The following is a 23,296-nucleotide window of genomic DNA, read 5'->3' as shown; positions in this document are numbered from 1 at the left end:
TATTTTGATTTTATATTTTAGATGATGATTGCTTTACAGCTGGTGAAAATACCACAAAACAAATATTATTAATGTACACTTGCCAACGTGGTTTGCAGTGCATTTCATACAGTACATATTTTATAAGTATATACACTAGCTGTTACCCACGGGCTTCAACCCGTTTGACTTCAAAGTATTATAAAAAACTATTGATTGGTTAAGTTAAGATGAAATAAACCAAACAGAATACAGCATTACAAACAAATAATCACACCAGATTTTAATAAGGTAATAAATAATTGAAAGAATAACATACAAATAAGAACAGCTGAGGTATTTTTAACATTAAGTATATGGAAAGTTCCCTTTGGAAAACAACTAAGACCTTAAAGAGCAATTTATGAAAAAATGGATAATTCTGCGCAAGGTTTCTCGTCATGACGAACATTTTAAGTATATGGTTTATGGGGGTGTGACTTGTAGTTTTCTCAAAAGTTCATGGGTACTTTTGCCTTTATATATAGATGTGATTGGAATGTCTTTCATTTGTTTTGATTTTCTGTTTATTAAGTTATTATTTCGTCACCAGCATGGCAACCCATAAAGCCCATGTTAATTTTTTAAAATTTCAAATTCATTTTTTGTGCTTATATTAGAGCCTATTTTAATTTTTAAAGGGATTCTGCACATCTATAGGAAAATATCTTTTCAACAGTAAGCGTAGATTTTCCCTGCGATGCACATGAACTGAGAAAAAAAGGTTTTAAAGAAACGTGCTTGCCTATTAAATATATGTAACATATATATTTAGTAAGCTATTGGTAAATAATTGATCTTCTTTTGCCTTCATTGGTACCTCTACATTATAGTACTTCACTCTTAAGTAAGCATTGGATTTACGATCCTTATCCAAAAAGATATATTCTCTGGGCAACTTAAAAAAACAATAACAAACCTATGATACAACAAATATTTTATTTGCAACATACATAACCTATTTTACATTTAAAAAGTGTATAAAAATAGTGACTTAAAATGAATAAATATCACGTAAAGGTGCTAAAAGATCTTATGGACGGATGAGTTTCAATATTGTGTAGGCTTAATTATATATTCTACATCTGAGTGACTTCTACATTTGATGGAGGAGGTGAACGACAGAATGGACAGTGACCATGTTGCAGAATCTTCATCTCAAAATCATCTGTGTGAAACATCTGGAAAGAAAGAGCATTAGTCACAAAGAGAGGAAATAAAATGCAGCAGATTTAGTTACATGGACAACTGAGTAAAGTTTGATAAACAAATTGTAAATCACAAAAAGAATTAGTTGTGAAGTTGCTGTGAAAACAAGCATCTTGCATTGTCAGTGTAACATTTAGCAATTTACCTAATTATTTAAGGAAACAAAAACGAGTGTCTATCGTGGTAGTTCAAAACACATAATTGCAAAATGAGCATTCCTCACACATCCAATGGCAACTGAACACCAAATTATATGAGCTTCCGAAGTTACGGATATACAACAACTCAACAATCCTTCTATCAAACCAACGGCGCAACTACAGCATGAATTAAATAAACGGTATCAGCAATCTGACACATGCTTTCTCCTATTAGCTTGACATTAAAATTAAACAACTTTTATGAGAAAAATATTTTTTTAATAACAGTTACTTATACTGAGTGTTCGGTGGTTATGGTATTTTATGGGGAAAAAGACCAAAATTTAAATGACTTTTGAACCGTAATCTTAAGTCTTGGGGGTGTCTTGAGGGACCCAAATCGGATGTTTACACTCAAAACTTATGTTGACCAAAACAATACTTTTTCCTACAGTCACCCGACAAAGTTGGCTTCCTTGTACTGTTTATAGTACAGAAAGCTGCTAATTTCTGCATATTTATACTTTGTCGTACAATTTATACTTTGGCGCACATCAGGATTCCAACGAAACAACACAAAACAGCGTTATAAGTAACTACGATTTAACCTGTCATTTCGTGTTTATAGTTTCGGTATTTCTGAACTTTCTGGACTTTTCTTTTAAACGTTTTTAAAACATTCCTACGGTCTTAATAAACAAGAAAATACCTTTAAAGCATTTTTTTAGGCGCGGAAACCACTTCAAATTACAAAAACATACAGAACTATATTCTCAAGTCGCGGAGCACATTTCTTGCCGAGGAAAAATAGCGGAGTGATACGGACCGGGTACTACTTTCACTAGGGCACCGGCACCTATTTGTGTTGCCAGCTGAACCTAAAAACGTGTTGTATAGTGTTTGAAAGACTAATTATTTATATGCTTTATAGTGACTGTAGGAAAAATATCATGTGTAACACGAGTGCAAAAGGCCTTTGCTGCACTCGAGATCATTCCGCACTCGCCGCATTGCTCTCGTGTACTAGTTACACAAATAACTATTTCCTACAGTCACCCGACAAAGTGGACTTCCTTGCACAGATTTATAGTACAGAAAGCCTTACTTTGGCGCACACCAGTATTCCAACCAAACAACAAAAAGCAGCGTGCTTTTATAATGCACGTAATCCGTGTACGCTTGAATTAAGTTGGCAACACTTAAAAGATATTACGACTACGATCAGCTCGTGCAGCGTTTCCCATTTCGTTCAATGTTTGGATTTAACACGTTCGCGGCGGCATGTCAAATGGCGGGCGTATCCCCAGTACGGCACAGCCCTCAGCGCCGAACAAACCCGATTGCCGCGTGTGATTGGCTTTCCAATTTCGGTCTGACAAATAGCAAATAACGTGCGAGGATGTCCTGCTTTACAACGAGAGTCGATGTAGTTCGCTGAACACCCACAGATAGCAGCACTGCTTGGAACGTAGCCGGTCCCATTGGAATTGTATTGCCAAATGAAGGGAAAAAGACGGGACAAAAAGTAGATTTAAAAATTGCCAAACGGGGATTTTACGGGGAAATTTACTACCAACCTACACCACAACAAAATACAGTATACTATTGAGCAGTACTGTGCGAGGTTTCAAGTTTCTAGCTCTAATCCTGGCTTAAAAATAAAATCATTTCGTACCGCTGTAAAGTTCTTTAACCTTTGTTTGGTAAATAAGTAATAAATAAATGTCCAGGGTTTACAATGATGAATACATATAAACCTTTTATTAGTCAAATGGTACAAATAAGTAGGTAGGGTTATAAATTTAGATGAAACTCTTAATCTCAGGGTACTAGGAATGTGCCGGCTTAAAGTAGGCTTATGTGATGTTGTATAGGCATAAGCCTAATGTTCATCACAAGTTATGTACAGTTCAATTTACACTTTTGAAAGAAGAAAGTTCAAATTTTGAATTTAGTAAAATTACAATTTAGGTAAAAGTTCAAAACGGCAAAAGCCAATAGAAATTTTGGAATGTGAGTATTTAACAAAGTACAAGTTCAGTTTGATCTCACCCAAAAGTTTATGGTAGTCTTCTCCACAAATATATTTCTTGAGGTAAAAATGATATGTATTAAATAATTGAGAAAAATCTTGATATTTTAAATACTGTAAAGTTAAATCACCAATTAAAAGTTTTAAATTATCTTCCTGTCTTACTTCTTCATTACTTATTCTCAATTGAAAAATCTTGATTCTTGATGTTCAATTTCATACATCTGTTTCAACAATTAGTTCACTGGTTTCTTGATGTCACTATTCACTGTTACTTTTATGATTGGTTGGTATTATATGAAGAGTATTTTAATTACATTTTTGAAAGTGAAAGAGAAGAATACACATGTGATAATTTAGAGGTATTAATTTAGCTAATAGTAGGCCTAGGAATATACAAATTCAAAAGTAAACAATGAAGATAATTTTGGAACATCTCAAATATCCCCTCAGAAATCTGGTATTTGAGTATCCAATACTAGATTTCGAATAATGTGAACAAAATTATCATAGAAAACATTAATATTTGAACAGGAAAATACTTAAAATTAACAAGTTGTATCTTCTGAATAAGAGAAAACATAGTAATTAACAAGGTGAAACAAAGAAAAGTTGATAAGTCATTGGGAGATTAATGAGATATAAAAATTCACTTGAATAGATCAATGTAAAAAGAATGATATTATATACAATATTTACAATTAGGTCATGAATAAACTTGACAGGTTTGTGGTGATTAGATCTCTTCATTGATCGGAGGTAGGTAATGCTTGATTGTAGAAACATGGTATGGTCCAAGTTATCGTTCTTTCGTTCTTCAGGTTCTTCATTTGGAATGTAGTTGGTTCCTTTACTTCAAGATGATGCTGGTATTTGTTACATAATCCTGGAGCGTCAGAAAATGTATCTTGGTATTTGAGGAGCAAGTTGACAAGTTGACTTTTCTGTTCGGTGTCTAGTAGCTGGTTTTGTTCAATAGTATCAGCTATAGTGTCAGAATCAATTGTGAGTTTTGGTGTATTGGAGTGGTGTAATGTACCATAATTATCATATTTATTTAGTATATGATTTTCATGTGAATTTTCATCATAATCATATATATCATCATAATCATCATCGTTGATGTTCATTAAATAGCACAAAATTCCTTCATAATAATTCCCGTCATACTTCAATAACATATCATTGTTATTTATATTCAATTTTATTATATTGTCATTAAAGTTTATTGTCATTTTCCATAATTTAATTGTATCCATTCCTAATATAAGATTGTGTACTAAGTTACGTACCATGATTAATTGTAAAGTACTTTTTACACCATTAATACTGACATTCATAAGTAGTATTTTCGAAACTCGTTTAGATTTTTCGCCAACTGCGGTCTTTATATGAACACCTGTCAGGGGTAATTCTTCAAATTGTCCTAGTCTCGTTTTATTTTCTATTATCCATTGTTCAGATATACAAGTTACATTTGCTCCTGTATCTAAAAGAGCTGTGGTTGGTACATTATTTACAAATAGACTAATTTCAGGACATTTGTAAGTATTATTAGAATTTTCAAGAAAATTATTTGTGTCCTTTAAGTCATCTTGGAGTAAGAAATTCCAATCACACATAATATTGCTAATGTTGGTTAAATTTTCAAATTTGTTCTCAAAGTTATATACAGGTTTAGGCCGTAAAATTCCGATTTTTTGAATAAGCACTGAAGAATCGTTTGATGGTGAAAGAGGTGTAAACAATGAGGAAAGTTGATTCTGGGCCTTTGGTTCATCAGTGCTTCCTAGTTTAAAGCCTGATGATTTGGATTTATATAGTTGGTAGTTCCGGTAGTAGGGTTGCTTTTGTCTATAATTGCAGAACATACTTGGGACTGTTCTTGAGACGGGTACTGACGTTCTTCACGGTGTGGTGGGTTGGTGTTGTAGTTTGGTCTCTGGGAGTTGTAGTTTCCTCTTCCTCTGGAATTATAATCTTTCCTGTAAATGTTCTGTTGTCCACTGTTGTAGTTCTGTGGTTGACTGTATCCCCTCGAAGACTGGTTGTAAGAGCCATGGTTGTACTGCTGGTTCGGGCGAGGTGGACTGTTTGGCTGTCTGTTCGGCTGGTAGTGGTTACGATTACCCTGTTGGTTACTGTAATTGTGACTACGTGGGTGTGATGGTTCATAGCGGCTGGACTTTGAAGTCATGGTCCGTTGGTGAGCGTCTTTGAGGTCTTCTCGTTGTAATAGCAGCTCAAACTCGTGTACCGTGGTGATATTCTGGACTCGTCTGGCATCTTGTACTAATTCCGAAAAATGGTCGGACAGGATTATAACGATTTCTTCATTGGTCAAAGGAGGTGTTATCGATCTTAGTGTCAAGACCTTTTCTATAAAATATTCGGCTCTTGATAGTCTGCCATCCTGTCGATACTTTTCAACATCGATTCTTTGCTTGATACCACGTTGAACCTCGTGACTCCAAAATTTGTTCAAAAACATTGCCTCGAAATCGGTCCAATTTTTTATTTGATATTTGACCAACTCAAACCATTTAGATGCGTGGTGGTCAAGAAATTGTTCAATTACATCCAATAAATGTTCAGACTCATCGTTTGATTTCTGATTGTCAACATTCCGTTCGTAAAAACGTTTAAGTTTACTCAAAAATTCTTTTGGATTTTGTGTCTTTCCGTGAAATTTAGGTGGGTTAATGTCTAGGTAATTTCTGTTAGTTCCCGGACAAGTAACATAAAGAGGTGTTATTGTACTAGTTGATTTGGAAATCTGTTGTTCCATGTTATTAATTTGATAACTATGGTTGTCTGTTATTGAATTTAGTTTGACCAAATTCTCGTTCTGTCCTTTGATTTTAGTAACTAAATCGTCATTTTGTTGTTTTAGGTTATTTTGGCATATATTTATCTGTTGTTGCAATTTAGAATCAAAATTTCGGGTTAGGTTATTGCTCAACGTAGCAATATTTTGATCAATAGTGATCTTATTAGTCTCAATTTTAGTATTTAATTAATTACGGATTTCTTGAGATTTAATTTCGATCTTTTTGTCAACATTCATTTCAATAGTATTTATTTTGAGTGAGTGTTCAGATAAGGTATTGTGGATAGCTTCAATTTCAGACTTTACGGTTTGAACATCTGATTTGAGATTAGTTATTTCGTGAGAAATAGCATTTACGTTATTTTCTATGGATTTAATATCCTTTTGAAGGTCATCTCGCATCAAACTAATATTTTGGTTGAGTTCATTTTTGAGATCATTTAAGCGTATATCACTGTCTTGTTTGATTGTGTTCATATTTTGGTTTACTAGATTTATGTCTTGTTTCAGTTCACGAAACAAATATGTAATTTGTGTTAGGATGTTTGAATCATTAGTGTTGCCGATCGGCTGGTGTGACTCATTCATTGGATTGGTCAGTGAGCCAGTTTTGTTTGGTTCATTCAACTGCAGATCAGCTGTTTCGTCGTTCTGGTCGCTTGGAGTAGTACACATTTTGTCACGTGACGTCATACTGCCTTTTTCTGTCTGACGATCCAGATCCGCCATCTTGATCTTAGGATTAGAAGTAGAACCTGCACTGTCGTTAACCTCAATAACGTCTGTTTCTAATGGATTTCTATCGCTTTCCAGACCATGAAAAATAATTGATTCTGGGATTCCTCCAAATAAAATATGATGATAATTGTTACTTGTTTCAACATTATTTGTAGTGTCTATAGTTACTAGTGTATTTGAATGTGTTTTGTTGGTTAGAGTTGCTTGACTAGAATGTACGGTGTTGCTTACGGCATCTTGGTTGCTAGTATCATTGTTGGTTGTAGTAGACCTATTTCTTAAATTATATGCTTTATCTTCCATAATATCGTATAATAGTGATCAATTATAGTTCAATATATGGATGAGGTGTTGTGAATGATATATGATTATGGATGTGCACACAAGGTTAGTTATTCTTATGCTTAAAATTTAGGCTGTAATAGGCCTATTACATCGAGATAGGTTTGGAAGTTATTTTGTATTGGATAATATCACATAAGCTACTTTTTTGCCACACGTTACAGGCGCCAATGTAAAGTTCTTTAACCTTTGTTTGGTAAATAAGTAATAAATAAATGTCCAGGGTTTACAATGATGAATACATATAAACCTTTTATTAGTCAAATGGTACAAATAAGTAGGGTTATAAATTTAGATGAAACTCTTAATCTCAGGGTACTAGGAATGTGCCGGCTTAAAGTAGGCTTATGTGATGTTGTATAGGCATAAGCCTAATGTTCATCACAAGTTATGTACAGTTCAATTTACACTTTTGAAAGAAGAAAGTTCAAATTTTGAATTTAGTAAAATTACAATTTAGGTAAAAGTTCAAAACGGCAAAAGCCAATAGAAATTTTGGAATGTGAGTATTTAACAAAGTACAAGTTCAGTTTGATCTCACCCAAAAGTTTATGGTAGTCTTCTCCACAAATATATTTCTTGAGGTAAAAATGATATGTATTAAATAATTGAGAAAAATCTTGATATTTTAAATACTGTAAAGTTAAATCACCAATTAAAAGTTTTAAATAATCTTCCTGTCTTACTTCTTCATTACTTATTCTCAATTGAAAAATCTTGATTCTTGATGTTCAATTTCATACATCTGTTTCAACAATTAGTTCACTGGTTTCTTGATGTCACTATTCACTGTTACTTTTATGATTGGTTGGTATTATATGAAGAGTATTTTAATTACATTTTTGAAAGTGAAAGAGAAGAATAATTTTGTAAAATAATTCAAACTGTATAAATAACTTCCAGTGATTATAAATTTAGCTTATTAAATAAATGACAGTGTTTGATGAGAATGTGAAATATGGAAATTTACAATAGGTGGAACCTTTTGCCCTTTTACTGCATGTAAACACATGTGATAATTTAGAGGTATTAATTTAGCTAATAGTAGGCCTAGGAATATACAAATTCAAAAGTAAACAATGAAGATAATTTTGGAACATCTCACCGCATTGCAGCTTGGGAGCGATCGCACCCACCAGGATGGCATTAGGGTTCCGTATGGGAGCGATCGCTCCCATGCCGCCGCGAACGTGTTAACCTTAAGTAAAAACATGTTGTACAGTCTTTGAAAGACTAATTTTATCTATGCTTTATGGTAACTGTAGGACAAATTTAATGTGTAACAGGAGTGCAAAGTGCTTTGCTGCATTTGAGAAACTTTCATTACTCTTGTGTGCAGCAAAGTGCTACTTTGCACACTAGTTACACAAATAACTATTCCATATACTAAGGGGGAGAAATTAAAAGGTGATTTATTGTGCTTCGCATTGTATGTCTCTTGCATACCCCACAGCAGTGTACTTTATTTATATTTACCTTATTGCAAGAGTGACAGACAGATATCTGCAGTTCAGGTAGCAGACTACGGTAGTACTGGTAATGTAGGGGAGGAGGCCACTTGCATATAACCACTGTGCCAGGGTCCATGGCCTTAAGGGTCGATCTGTTCACCACAACAGGCTCGAACTGGTCAGCTTCCGACTGCAAAAAAACATTCTAAATAATAATACTATAACTTGTAATTCATCAAGCTTACCTTGAGGTGACTCAAATAATGCTGTTGCTAACGTTGAAAAAATTGCAATGGATGAAAGAAATAAGTGTATGAAAACAATCATCAACGTTTCGAGATGAAATGTTTAAACAAAAGAAAGATTAAGTATTTTCAGCTGAAAAGCCCCATATAGATTTAAAACAAATTATAACATGTGCGACTGAATACTTAAAACAATTTGTATAAAACTGTACGAATAAACATATCATTTTCGATAAAATAGAAGAATTACCTTATCCTACAACAGTTGCTGGTATGACAACTAGTGCCGTTCCTTAGAACATCGTCAGGTCATTGTATGCAACCACATCATCAATGTATTAATACATTGTGGTATGTCAAAAGATTCTTTAAAACACTGTCAGAATCACAATACAGTAGAACCTCGGTTAACCGAGGTAATTGGGACCGAGGGTACCTCGGAAACGGCGAACCTCGGATAACACGGAACGTAACCTAAAAATCGTTACCGGGGCTAAAAATAGCTCAAGATATACTAAAACATGAACAAAAGTTATTAACTGAACTGTTGTTTAGTTTATTAGTACAAGAAATGTTATTAGTACGCAATAAAACGTGAGAGGAAACGGTAACACTCACAATACTAAACACTGTTTTAATATAACACTCAATTTATTGCACAACTGAATACGTATGATATAGGCTACACAATGTACAGAAGTTTAGTTACAGTACAGTATTCCTGTTTACAAAATTAAATCAAAGAAATGAAAATTAATTTACTGTACATTGTACAAAAATAAACAAAGTAAGCTAATCTTTTTTCCCAAAGAAATCAGTTATTGTTTTTTGACTTAGATTAGAGGATCTTAGGCTAGCCGCCCTGTTGCGCCAGCGTCGCAGCCAAACTAAATCGTTTGTTGTTGCGGTTTCTTGTTGTTCAATGTATGCCAGTGCTCCCTCGATCATTCTTAGACCTTCTGTATGTGATATTTTCTCAGTCGCCCCATCAGGTTCATCGCTGTAAAAAAAACTTTTGTTTTACGTAACCGTAACGCAATCAAAAGGCAGCAGTTGGAATTGGTATGAAATTAGTTTTGGATTGATGAATAGGCAACATTTAACTAAAGTGTAACAAATATAGTTGTGTTAAAAAATTGATGTTGGATTATGTTTTTATGTTAAAATTTTGCATAAATAAAAAATCAAAAACTTACTTGTCATCATCTTCTGGTTGGTTGAGCATCTGGATAATCACGTCATCAGTTAGGGCCTGATCCTCATCTCCATTGATCCATTCACTGATGTCCTCTGCACTGATGGGCTCAGCCACTGGAAGGTGGTTACAAAGATTCACAAGCTCTTCATTTTCAGGAGGACATGCTCTTGGCTGGTTTTCAGGAGCAGCTGTCTCTTGGCGGCTTGCCTTTTCAATTCCGAAAAATTTGCGCCATGACCTTCTTATAGTGTCCTCCCTAACGTTATCCCAAGCTTCTGACACCCAGTAGACAACATCTTTCATTGTGATTAACTTGAGAGCATCAGTGACACCCAGCCCGTCCTCTAGCTTCTCCAGTAGATTTCTAAGCAGCCTCTTTTTGTAGTTTCGCTTAAAAGTTTCTAGAACTCCCTGGTCTAGAGGCTGGATGAGGGCAGTAACGTTTGGAGGCAAAAATAAGGCTCTAATGCCATCGCTGACTAGCTCATCAGCATCTGGATGGGACGAAGCGTTGTCAAGAATAAGAAGGGCCTTGCGAGGGAGTTTTTTGTTCTCCAAGAAAGCTTCAACGACTGGAACGAATTCCTCAAAAAACCATTGTCTGAAAATCCGCGAGTCCATCCATGCGTTTTTCTGGTTTGTGTATGTGCTGGGAAATGTGTCCACATTAGTATTTTTAAAAGCACGTGGCTTTTTATACTTGCCTATTACAACTGGTTTGAGTTTCAAACTTCCTGCAGCATTGGCACATCCTAAAACTGTAACTCGATCTTTAGATTTCTTATACCCAGGAGCTGATGTTTCCTGCTGACTGGCTAAAGTTTTTGAGGGCAACATTCTGAAGTTAAGGCCTGTCTCATCACAGTTGAATATTTGATCGGATGTAAGACCCTCACTCAAAATCAATTTTGTTATTTTTTCTTCAAAAACTGTCACATCAGTTTCATTACCTGAAAGTTTTTCCCCAGATATATTAAGTTGCCGCACTCCATAACGGTTCTTCCATCGCATTAACCACCCGGAACTAGCGGTAAAAGGTTCATCACCATCGCCAAAAGATTTATGGAAATCTAGCGCTTTTGCCTGCAAAATAGGCCCACTTATTGGACTTCCCCTTGCTCTCATTTCCGAAAACCATAAGAACCCAGTCATACCTGATACCTCACCCAATTTCTGACGGGACACGGCTTTTTCCGGTCGTACCTGTTCAGGATGGGCAAAGCCGTGTCACCCGACTGCATATACTGCCCAGGCATTCTCGATGACGTGGAACATACATTTTTCCACTGCCAGCGCTGGGAAAGGCCCCGCCTAGAGGCTCAACAGTTAATAGGACTGCTGTCGGTGGACACGGTCATACCGATCATGACGGAGGGTGAGGACAATTGGACCTGTGTGTCACATTATATCCAGGATATTCTCCGCGCCAAGAAGATCGACCTTGACCGGGATGCGGTTGTAGGTCATTAAGAATCGAAATGCCAGAAACGGTGCGAGCCCTGAGGGCTTAGGTCACATGTTGGCCTGACTTGAAGTAATGTGACAAACAATTCCAGGTCTGTGTCCAACAGAGTAGAGGGGGTTTTTTTAGTGAGTAGTCTGACAATTTTCAGGAGTCTCACACTACAGGCTGGCTACCTGTGTGCGTAAAAGCATTTTCCCTCCTCTCCCTTAAAAAAAAAGCTATAAATCAAATAAGTATCAAATAAAAAGAACAAAACAAACTGAAATACAGGTGGCACTGGGGAGATGAAGATGAAGACACCTCATATTTCAGTCAGTTTTATTTAGTCAGAGACAGTGATAAGACAGTGCAGGCCAGCCTTTACAGTTTTAACCAGTTTTATCACTTTTTATTAAATTTTAATAATTTGGTCAACATGACTAGTTTTTACTATTGTGATTCTGACAACGTTTTAAAGGATGTTTTTGACGTACCACAATGTATTAATACATTGATCGAACATTAAAGTAACTGTTGCTGAGCTGGAAAATTATGAATCATAACTTAAACAGGACTCAGTAACAAACACGCTTAGCTCTGGTGACCACTCAGAGGCTTTCCAACAAGCCTACCCCCACCACCCTCAGACGACTTGTCGCTGCACAGTGTGCTGCAGAAAAAAGATTAGTTTTTGCCGCACCCTATATTTTAATGATTGGCTTGAAGACTAATTAGAAGTTTGCTGGTTTGAATCATAGAATAGCCATTAGCTTTTTGATGGTTTGGAATTGGACCAAGCTATACTTGTTCATTGGGCTTATGCTTTTAGTAAATGGTCTCCTGGCTAAAACCTCTGATCTTTGACATTAACAAAACTCTTAATCTTAAAATATGATCCCTGGTGTGTCAGAGTTTCACAAATCTAATAAAATTTGAAATACTAGAACTAAAACTTATTTAAGAGCTGTGACCTCCATCATTCACTATACATCTAATTCCCTCCCCAGGCAAACGTACTTGCCACCAAAGATCAGTCAACAATATGTACAACTGTATTTGTTAGGAAATCGTTCTTGAAAATCTTTTAAAATTATCTATAGAAAACGCTATGGAACACTATTCCACCCCCCTTCATCAAGGTTAGTTTTTACATTATTGACCTCAAACGAGACCAGTCTTGCAGTGAAGGGGTCCGCAGCCATGGTGTCGTCCAGTCGTAGCGTCTGTGAGTGTTCGTCCACTCGCTGCGTCCAAGCCTCGCTCTGTGTCCCTGGGGCCTCGAGTAGCCTCGCAGCCTCCACGTCAGTCACTCCTGGCTCCAACTGGAACTCCACCAATGGCAGCACCTCTGACAAACCACAGTACAATCAGCTGACTATAGAGAAACTGAGAACTTAATACTTGGGGAAGCAGGGTTAAATTAACCAGGAGCACACATATTGTGTGGTTTCAAACGTACTGGTTAATTTTTATATGCACTGTTTATGATACAGAAGTGTGGAAGAAAGAGGATATCAGCTAGCTTACCTTGAAAGATATAGTGTAAAGTTTTGTGTTTCTTAAGCCACAAAAATCATAAAAACCTAGGCCCTTTGTGCTCAATGTTACATCACATCCTTTACCTTAGAAGTACAGTTATCAGTTAGGCCATAGAACACACAAAAGCTCAATATTCCATCCCCTTGGGGACTTAAAGTGTAGAGAAAGAGAAAGAAAGTTCATAATGAAATTTTATGGTACAAATCTTTTTGTAGTTTTTAAGACAACGTTGTGGTCTTGAGATGTCCAAATTAGAGATTGTCTACTGTAAACTCAGTTTAATAATCACTAACCGCATATTATTTAAGGGATTATTGCAGGTATTATTCATAACAATCACATTTACCGATGTTTTACTGACAAAGTTTGCACTCACCGAAAGTTACAAACGAGTGTATAAACGGCTGCCGACAGTTGGTACAGCAGTTTCCCGCAACACTGGAGTTTGCCAACAGTGGGTTGTAGGAGGAGCAGCGATAACACATGATCAGCAAGTCCTCGTTGTCGTGGTACGGCTTGGCCCGCACCATCATGGAGGCTATGTCTACATACTCCTACACAAAACATGTGTATCTGATAATAGATATAGTGCTCCTAGGTAATCATAAGGTCACCGGTTCAACCTTGAAAAGTGATGGGAGTATTTGATAATATGAAACCAGACCCAATTGTTCTTGGTCATTAGATCTTATTTAACACATCTTTCACCTTAAAATACACACCTGTTGCGTCAGCTGATGATAATGTTATGGAAGGAAGATCTTTCTAAAAATAAACTAAAGAATGCAAAAATATTGATAATTTTTCTCTGTTAACTTAGCCTTAATGACTGAAAACTGTTGAAAGCTGCCGTCATTTGAAGGGAAGAGGATTCATTTTTTATACACTCCTAAAAGATCCAAAATAAATTAACACTTAAATTAAAAATAAGGTCAATGTTGAGGTTGTAGTAAAGCGCAAAATAAAAATAAACATAAAATACTTTGCCTGTATAAAATAGTACCTGAAACTGTGGAGGAATACGAAGGGATTGCATCTTGTCAAGGGCTTGTCTGGCCAACTTGTACGCTCCCAGTGTTCGAGCTTGCTTTGACAAAGCATACAAAATGGCGCTGAGCTGGCTAAGGAATTACATGCAACTACTTAATAAACATAATCCGCCTAAACAAATAACCTATTGAAAACGAATACCTTTCTGATAAACAATTCACAAATAAATCTCAAGAGCATTTGCTATTTTCACTTGAAGCATTAAAAATAATTGTCTATTCTAAAAGTGAGCCAATACAGGTACTGTACAAGTATGACATTTTCTCCAAACTCGCAACAATGTTGCCTTGGTTTTACACTCTGCACTATCAACTGAGCCTGTAACTCAACGTGGGTAAAAAACTCACTGTATGTGCTTGGTAGAATTAACCGAGAACTGAGAACGTAAGTTTATCATTTTATATAAACAAAGATAAAAAGTAATAATATCAAAGGATACAACTGAGACACCCCCGTTGGGTTGACTGCCTTGGTCTCGTGCAACAAATACCGAGCGATGTTGAACAAAGCTTCCGGCTGGTACGATGTGAACGGCTCCTCCTGGAAAGTTACACAGAAAAGCAGTTGAAATATAAAATTAATAAAGGCAAACCTTCCACAGGCGCTTTCCACAACTATAATGAAATCTAAAACATTATTTGCGCTACAGCAAAATGGAGAATAACTTTTAAGGTCACATTGAAAATCATGAACATCTTCTGAAGGCACGGCGAAATGGAAAATATCTTCTGAGGTAGTGAGGTAACAGCGAAAATCGTGAACATTTTCCGTAGTCCCAGCAAAATGGAGAACTTCTTCAGAGGTTATAACGTTATCGAAAATAATTTCCACTGCCGCGGACATCGTCTCCTACCACCATGGAAAAACCACCAACACCCGACAAAATCGTCAATAAAACTTAGTGTAGTGCAATTTTGTGTCAATAGAAGCCAGCTTTTTTGTTAATAATTCTTCTACCAGTAATTCAAACAGTTAGGAATACTTACCAAATATCTCTGAATGACATGGTATGCGTAGTAGATGGAAGAGTATTTCTCATACTCATGAAATTTTGTTATCATTTCGCTTTCTTGTTCCTTTCTGTAATCAAACAAACCTATTTAAAGTTAGTATTTAAAAATTAAAATAAAAAAAAAAAACTTGTTATGACAAGAAACAAAAATTAACAAAAATGTGAACACAGCTTAATGATAGATTCCAAAAGCTAACTTGCGTTATGTGGTTGTTTGCATTGACAACTAAAAAAAAAAAAAACCGGCAGATTTGAAAATTTGCATAAGGTGTATTAATTGGTGAGTTGGTGGCTCAGACGGTAGCTCCACAGACTTCGGGCCCAAGGCAGCAATGTCGTGGATTTGGATCCTGGTACTTGTCACAACTTTTTATCAGTACAGTTTGAGTTCACTCTTGTACTGACCAGCTCACCCCTTGCTTTGACGGATACGTTCCACGCACAGGCCCTTAATGTGTACGGGCACATATAAGGTTAAAAGAGGCGGCCAACCTCTTTCACTATTCATCATTCAAGTAAGTTCTTCTGTAAAAGCTCAAAAATAAGAGAAGCGCAAAATATCAAGTTTAATGTGTTGTTGTATGCTAAAAATCTAGCTGGAACTCTTTGGTGGGTTAAATTCATATTCCAGATTTCGTAATGTATTCAGTTCCTAGATCATTAATCTAAATATATAAAAGGCAAAGCCCTCACTGACTCACTCACTCACTCATCACTAATTCTCCCACTTCCCATTTACCTAGGAGGCTGAAATTCGGTACACCGATTCTTTGGGCATTAAATAGGAAAACTAAGTAGTTTTTATTCTGATCGGGCTTTCGGGGTCCGCCCCAGTGGCTCTGGAGTTTCCCATGTTAGCCTTATGATTTATCATATTTAAAAGGAATTAATTAATGAATCTTAACAGCTGTTTCAATTAAACAAGTTGGTTCTGTTCTATGATGTTCAATAGCATTACAGTTAAAAGGATTACCAACAGGGTGCAGCACTATTATTTTTGTTTTAATTTATGACAAAAGCTAATTTGCAACCAAAAGGTGAGTGAGCGTAGCGAACGAACTTAAAACTGGAGGCGAGTTAGCGTAGCGAACGAGCTCCAACCTAAAGGTGACTGAGCATAGCGAACGAACTTCAACCAGGACGTGATTGAGCCATGCGAATACTTATGAAGTTAAACCGGGCAAAGCCCGCGGGTACAGCTAGTGTTTTAGATATAGTTAAAAATTACCAAACCACAACCAGACAAAAACTAGATATCTGAATGGTTAGAGCTCGCCCCTAATAACTGATAATAATAGTGATCCTGAGAATTTGTCAATAGGTTGTAGATGGTTTGAAACTAGGCGAGCCGTCCTTGATAAATTAAAATTAATTAATGATCCTTGCTAAAGAAATGGCTACTTTTTGTCAGTAAAGGCCCCTACACACTAGGACACCCGGTCGCTTATCAACCGGCGATCTGGTTGACGAGCGACCAAATTGCGACCTTTGTCATGTACCGAAAACCTGGTGGTTTCCGATCAACCATTTTATCGCTGTGCAATGAGATTTCTAAAAACAACTAGAGTGTGTAGGGTTCAGCGACTAAGTTGATCAACTAAATACGGCTTGGGCATGCGCAATACCACTAAAAATGAACTGACAAAACAAACCATGTTAAAATCTCAATCTCTGGCGTCCTTTTTTCACTGGGTGGTGTCATGGGCGTCACTGGTTGCTAAGTATGACGGAAACTGTCATTTGACATCTAGTTCTTAAAATCCTGAGGATTTAGGATTTTCAAGTCACAAAGCTCGTAGGAGTGCCATGTGGCTGTAACTATTTCTACGTTAGCCCAAAATCTTATAAACAATTTATTTCTTCTTCTCTGCTTCTCACAATTAAATATAATCACAACATTGGCAGCTATTTCCTCTTCGTCGGCAGGCATGGTGTTGCGGTTGTCACTTAGTTACACACTTAGATAGGCCCAAGTGTAACTAAACTCGAACCAGAAAAAAACACATCTTATCTATCCCCACCAAATTTTGATTTATTTCCTCCTTGATTGAAAGTGCTAGGTATCCTAGTCTGTGGACCCCAGCAATAAAATGTTCAATCATCAACTTAGTCGCTCGTCAACCAGATCGCCGGTTGATGAGCGACCGGGTGTCCTAGTGTGTAGCGGCCTTAGCAAAGCTGCACAAGGCATCTCACTTCATTTTACACTCATCTTTCATATTTTGGTTGTACACCCTGTTGCTTCCCCGTTATAATACAAATATTGGTCATGTCCAATGTTTGACGATAGCAATACCCACACTTTGTTGGCAATATCCAGACACTGACAACTGAGCAGCCAGTAGTAGTAGCCTGCGTCATTGAATCTCGTCTCGTTGACAGCGTTAAGAGTCAGATGATGCAAAACCTTGAATGCCTGCTCCGGCTGTCCTGCCTGGTGGAACGCTGCAACACAACCAAATTTACTTTTGAATGTTATTGTAAACCGAATAAATATCCACAGCAATCAGAGGAGGAGTATCTGTACTAGAGAAACAAAGATGGAAAATGATTTTTAGCACTCCGGGGAGACTGGAGAGACTAAATCAATGACAATGAAGATGTAAATGCATCTGATTTTTTTTACAAAAACAGCAATCAGTTGGTAAAAAGGATATGTTTAGCTATTTATGAAACAATGGCTTGATCAAAAGGTAAAAGTAATGGAGAAGATGATAAATTTGTTAATTGTTAGGATGTGTTGCATTGGAAAGTAATTGCTGGATAGATGAGTAGTTATAGTGCTCGTCTGCTCAAAAGGTTCCCGCTTAGTTCGTAAGAAAAGTCAGTAACTTTATGATGAGTTACCCCAAGTTACCTAGTTGCTTTGATCATTGGGCTTGTAATAAATGGTTCTGAAGATAAATCAGTAAGAAAGCTGCACACATCACCTAATTCTTTTCTCCACCTACCTTTCATTTATTTCATACTCAGATACACATCTATGTGTGTCACTGTGCTAAAGTATTGATAGTAATAATGGATATATCGAGTATAGGCAAACTGTCTAGTGGTGGAGGATTTTATCCATGAGGTCCCGGTTTAAATCCCACCAATCACCTATAAGTTACCTTGTTTGATATTCATGAATGAGCACAACTAAAAATTATTTTGCATCGAAACAAAACAAGTCAGTACTTGACTCAAATACATCCTGATATTGTTACTTTTAGTTTACCTTTCTGGGCCTCTATGAAGCGGTCGTGCTCCGCCAGCCAGTGAGCGTACGGGCCATGCACGAGGTGTTTCAACTCCGGCATGTTGTCCACCAGGGCGAATGCCTCTGTCCACTGACCGGCTGCCACGTGCAGCTTGACCACGGCTGTCTGATCACCCAGCTTCTGGTACATCTCCGAGGCTAGAGCCAGCTGTTGACAGTTGCTGAGGTGCGAGGCTACAGCTCTGATAGCCTCCACCTCCGCTTTGTCCAGCTTGCGACCCACTTCTACCAACCTTAAAAAATTACATTAGGGTAAAAGCGATAAATTCTAGAGAGATAAAATTAAGGGTGGGAAAGAAGTAATCTTGAGTCGAGTATTGGATGCAACTACTAACGTATCGAGTCATGTTGAGTAGAAAACAATCGTTAGTTAGTTAGTTTTTAAAGTAATCAAATTTTCATGAAACTTAAACAAAATTTGCTCCAGGGCAACTGGTATCGCTGAAACTGCCATTTGAAATACGGTACTTTGGCGTTATACCAACCACATCGATAAATCAACTTCCAAATAAGATTTTAATTAGTTTAAATAACAAAATCTTCCTAACTTAACCTTATCTATCCTAACCACCATTAGGTTTGGTTTGGTTAGGTTAGGTTGGGTTATGCTATAACTATTAGGTTTGGTCGTTAGGTGTGCACCTGAAATACAGTACATGACTTATGAAAACTCCACGTTGAATGAAATTTAGACATCTTGAGTGCTCCACTGTACTTTACTCTATACCATTGGAACAAATGTGCAGCTCATAAAATAACGGTTTTATCTCCCACCTCAAAATTATAAATCTACATTACTAGTGTATTCCACCTTGATTTTCTGCTATGAAACATTGTCACAAAAAAAAAAAAAATATATAAAATACATAAAAAACAAAACTCTGCTACTACTGACATGTCCACCCATCCGTTTGCTCCGATGATATCTAGAGCCTTGAGAGTGTCGCCAGCTGAAAGGTACATTTCCGCAGCAGCTCTAGGCTCGTTGATGTTGCAAGCCCAGTCCGCCTTCTTGCGTAGCAACGCCTTACGGTCAATGTTGTCACCACTGCCGAGGAAATCCTGCCACATGACTTTAAATTACCTCGACAGTACTAACAATAATGTGATAAATAATTTACTGTCAGATACATACATAAGTGCATGAATATGTTAATCTAAGTTTTAAATGTTTACACTAGCAGGTTTCTATTTAAAAGCTAAATTCCACTTATTTTCCAAATTTATTTGGTAGGGTAGTATAATATATTGCTCCTTTGATTTGAAATATGACAAGAAAAAGAACACTTTATTTTATTTTATCAAAGTTATTTTATATTTGATTTTAATTGTTAATCTGACGCAGTTAATCCAGTTAACCTGGTCAAAAACGAATATGGTATTAAAGGTACTGTATTCAGTTTAGCTGCTGTTTGTTTAATTTCCCCTAGCAATCAACTCAACTATGTACGCAAGATTATTTTTTCAATTGTTACGACTGTGAATTTTATTGTAATTGTTTTGTGTTTCTTAAAAAAATCTCAATGATTGATATTTGATAAAAGGATAGTTTAGTGTATAAAGGATAAATATAAAGCATTTACCAGGAAATCGTATTTGGGAAATAACGGTTTACATGAAGTTTGGATATTTGTTTTTAAAATTATATGTAAACAAAAGTAGGTTGAATCCCCTCTTTATATTGACAGATATTGTCCCCCCTCTAAAACCAAACCAAACCAAACAATAAACAAGAGCACAGGGAAAACAGTGTTGGTAAAACTGATTCATAAATTTCAAAATTATCAATTTAATTGTGTTGTGAACTTTTTGAGCACTTTTTTCATCTACCTGTGCACTTTTATTCATGATTGCAATTTCATAGGTGAATTAGTTATGTACCCATTTCTCATTCTAAGTCCGTCTTGTCAATTTTGATTTGAATCAACTTCTGATGATGTACCTGAGCCTGGTCGAACATGCGCAGGTCTGTGTACATGGCCAATGCCTTGTGTTCTTGGTTGCAGCGCTGAAAGGCACGAGCCGCGTCCTTAAACCTCCCCTTGTACGCCAACAGTTCACCCAGCAACGCTTCCTTCTCCTTCTCCCCCTTGCTTTGCCTTTCCTGTCACAAACAAAAAACATAAACATGTAATAATGTTGTTGTAATGTAATAATGTTGTAATGAAATAATAATACTTACTATCAAATGATATTTCAAACATAAACACCTCATTTTAAGGCAATGGAAAATACAAGTTCAAATTTGTGTAAAAGGTTATCAGCTTTCTTCCTACTGCAGTTAACTGGGATAATAGAATCAGATTATCGTATTCTTTAAGCTTATACCTAGTACAGAGCACAGCTTGTTTACTAGTTAGAGCGGAGGACATTTATTCTGAAGCCTTGGGTACTTGTACCCAATCTTGGGGACTTGTCCTGCTAATCATCATTTGCGTTTGCTTTCAGTTTTGACTATTCATTGATACAACTAGACATTTCATTCCACTTTTACGGTTTTCACCAGTTTTTTAATCAACACATTGTTGAATTGATCTACAGACAGATGACACTGATTTCTGTTGGATATGCAGACTTTATAACCAGTCAAACTGATTGTACGACTTATTGAAAGCTATAGCATTTTTTATATCATGTCGACTGTCTTAATCACAAAAATACCCCCGCTGCAGCAAACCTTCCGACTAAGCGAATTTCCATTTGTCTGGATTCATTTTCAATTAATCTATTAAATTAGCATTTATGTTTGACGAGTGCCTAGGTTAGCTGCTACAGGGAAACTAATAAAGTGTGTTTTTTATTAAAATATCAATAGCTTAGTATGAAATAAATAAATCTGCCAAGTTTGATCAAAATATATCCATAAACAAGCCAACTACAACATATTATAATATTCACCATAAGAATAACATGGGAATTTGAAATTAACAGTTTTTTTTTAATTTCTCCGTAACCAATCACCGTACAAAAACACTTTGATATATTAAATTGTTTGTTTTTTTAAGCTCTTTAAAAAGGTTTGGAGAAAAATTTATAAATTTTGTGTTTTAAGGGTAAAAAACTCATTTTTACCCCGTAAAACCCCCCGTTAAACCCCGTTCCCATGGTCCGATCATGCTGGTTCGCGAACTCATTCAAGTTTATCCTGCCTTACACCTTCAAACCAAATTTTATTAAAATCGGACGAAAATTACTCAAGTTATTGTCTGGACGGACCGGAGACACACACACATATATATATGTGTGTGTGTGTTTTTGGCCTCTGGGGACATCAAAATGAAAAAGTAAATCGGTCCCGGGCCTAGGTCTTACCATGAGACCTACGGTAATAGCTACTTCCCTATAGGGAAATTCGCTAAAAAAAGGGTAGAAAGTTTAGAAACTAGCACACTCCCGGCTTTAAGCCCACAATAATGCAATAACATAATGGTTCAGAATCCTCCTTAAGCTGTAGCAGCCTATCAAGTAAAATTTATAAGTCTCTTAGTCAAGAACTGTGTGTGATGGTGTTTTTCCACAAGAGTAAAGGTTTAAAGCCACTTATTAGATTAAAACAATCGATTGTTCAGACAATATATGCCTAGCCTAAAAAGTCCTTTATTGGAGCTGTAAACCTAGTAAGCTTTTTCAGCAAATCCAAATGGTTTTTCTTTTGTCCTAAGACGCTAGGCACGAGCGCGGGATAGTTTTTCACATTACTTCAGGCTAGACCTAAGGTTTGCGGCATTATCACTTAGATAAATTCCATTGGTGATTTGGCGGGATTTGAACCCGGGACCTCAGGGACCGAAGTCCCACGCTTGGCACTAGACCAGCTCGCTCCCCAAACGCAACACAAGAACACAACACAAATGAAACACAAGAATGATCAGTTTTACTAAAGATAGCAAACCTGAAAGTCATTGATAAGCTCGAGGTATCTAAGGTCTCGGATGCGTGCAAAGGCTTTGCTGGCGACACTGAGGTCTAAGTGTTCAAGAGCAGAGTGTGCCAAAGCCTTCCAATCTCCGTCTGCTACACCCATGCAAGCGATTGAATACGCCTCTCTGCAACGTATGAATAAGAATATTTTGATGATTGTTTGATACATCAGTAAAATTGACTTTATAACTCACATTTATTAACTTTACAAATCCAAATTCATCAACACAAATATTTTGACAAACATTTTGTGGATTCCTATCCAGTCTTACCTGAACTGTTTTTTCTCCAGATACTGGTACATTGGAGCAGATAGAGGAACTTCTATGGCTGCCATTGTAGATACGTGCAGGCAGAAGATTTTGGATCCACAGAATCCGACTACAAAGCCCTGAAAAATCAAAAATAGTTTCCAACAAAATTTACACAACCAAAACAAGGGTACAATCAATACATCTCGGTTTTACAAGATGGTCAGTTTTGCTTCAGTCACAAATTGATGCTCAATCTAATATAAAACTACTAAAACAACTTTAAAGTTCCACTAAAAATGAAATGTATAATTTGAAATGTAATGGTAGTTTTTATATCCTCTTCCGTTCTTGTTATTCTACACAATTCCTCTACCTCTGCCATCTCTCCTCTTTTATCACCCTTCTTCAATTCATCCATCCACCTTTTATAGTTCTTCCTATTACTTTCCTTCTACAAACTCCAACTCCACTTTCAATTTTTTAACTAAGCCATACTAAAAGGACATATTGTATCCTAAAGCATCTTTTATTTCACATCACCTGTCCCAGTCACAAAAACTACAGGAGAAAATAGAGTTTTAGACCGTAGCACATTCTGTGGATGGTTCATTAAA

At 36.5% G+C, this 23,296-nt stretch overlaps 1 protein-coding gene across 1 annotated transcript in view; it reads right to left on the bottom strand.

Moving 5' to 3' along the window:
• Window positions 1–970: 970 nt before the first annotated feature.
• LOC128993947 (intraflagellar transport protein 122 homolog) overlaps window positions 971–23,296 on the bottom strand; it is a 78,050-nt gene continuing 55,724 nt past the window's right edge. The window contains exons 15-27 of the mRNA XM_054418090.1: window positions 22,701–22,819; window positions 22,400–22,553; window positions 20,450–20,611; window positions 19,403–19,569; window positions 18,466–18,740; window positions 17,549–17,693; window positions 15,223–15,316; window positions 14,676–14,776; window positions 14,190–14,298; window positions 13,563–13,740; window positions 12,808–12,995; window positions 8,786–8,950; window positions 971–1,199 (exon numbers count right to left, since the gene is read on the bottom strand). Coding sequence (XP_054274065.1) covers window positions 1,098–1,199; window positions 8,786–8,950; window positions 12,808–12,995; window positions 13,563–13,740; window positions 14,190–14,298; window positions 14,676–14,776; window positions 15,223–15,316; window positions 17,549–17,693; window positions 18,466–18,740; window positions 19,403–19,569; window positions 20,450–20,611; window positions 22,400–22,553; window positions 22,701–22,819 — 1,959 coding nt within the window. The 3' untranslated portion in view covers window positions 971–1,097. The remainder of the gene's footprint in view (window positions 1,200–8,785; window positions 8,951–12,807; window positions 12,996–13,562; window positions 13,741–14,189; window positions 14,299–14,675; window positions 14,777–15,222; window positions 15,317–17,548; window positions 17,694–18,465; window positions 18,741–19,402; window positions 19,570–20,449; window positions 20,612–22,399; window positions 22,554–22,700; window positions 22,820–23,296) is intronic.

The sequence above is a fragment of the Macrosteles quadrilineatus genome, unplaced genomic scaffold, assembly GCF_028750875.1.
Source record: "Macrosteles quadrilineatus isolate MER2022 unplaced genomic scaffold, UCM_ALF_1.0 Scaffold_5__1_contigs__length_97177068, whole genome shotgun sequence".
NCBI lineage: Eukaryota > Metazoa > Arthropoda > Insecta > Hemiptera > Cicadellidae > Macrosteles > Macrosteles quadrilineatus.
Note: the sequence above shows the minus strand (reverse complement) of the source record. Positions and strands in the feature narration are given on the sequence as shown.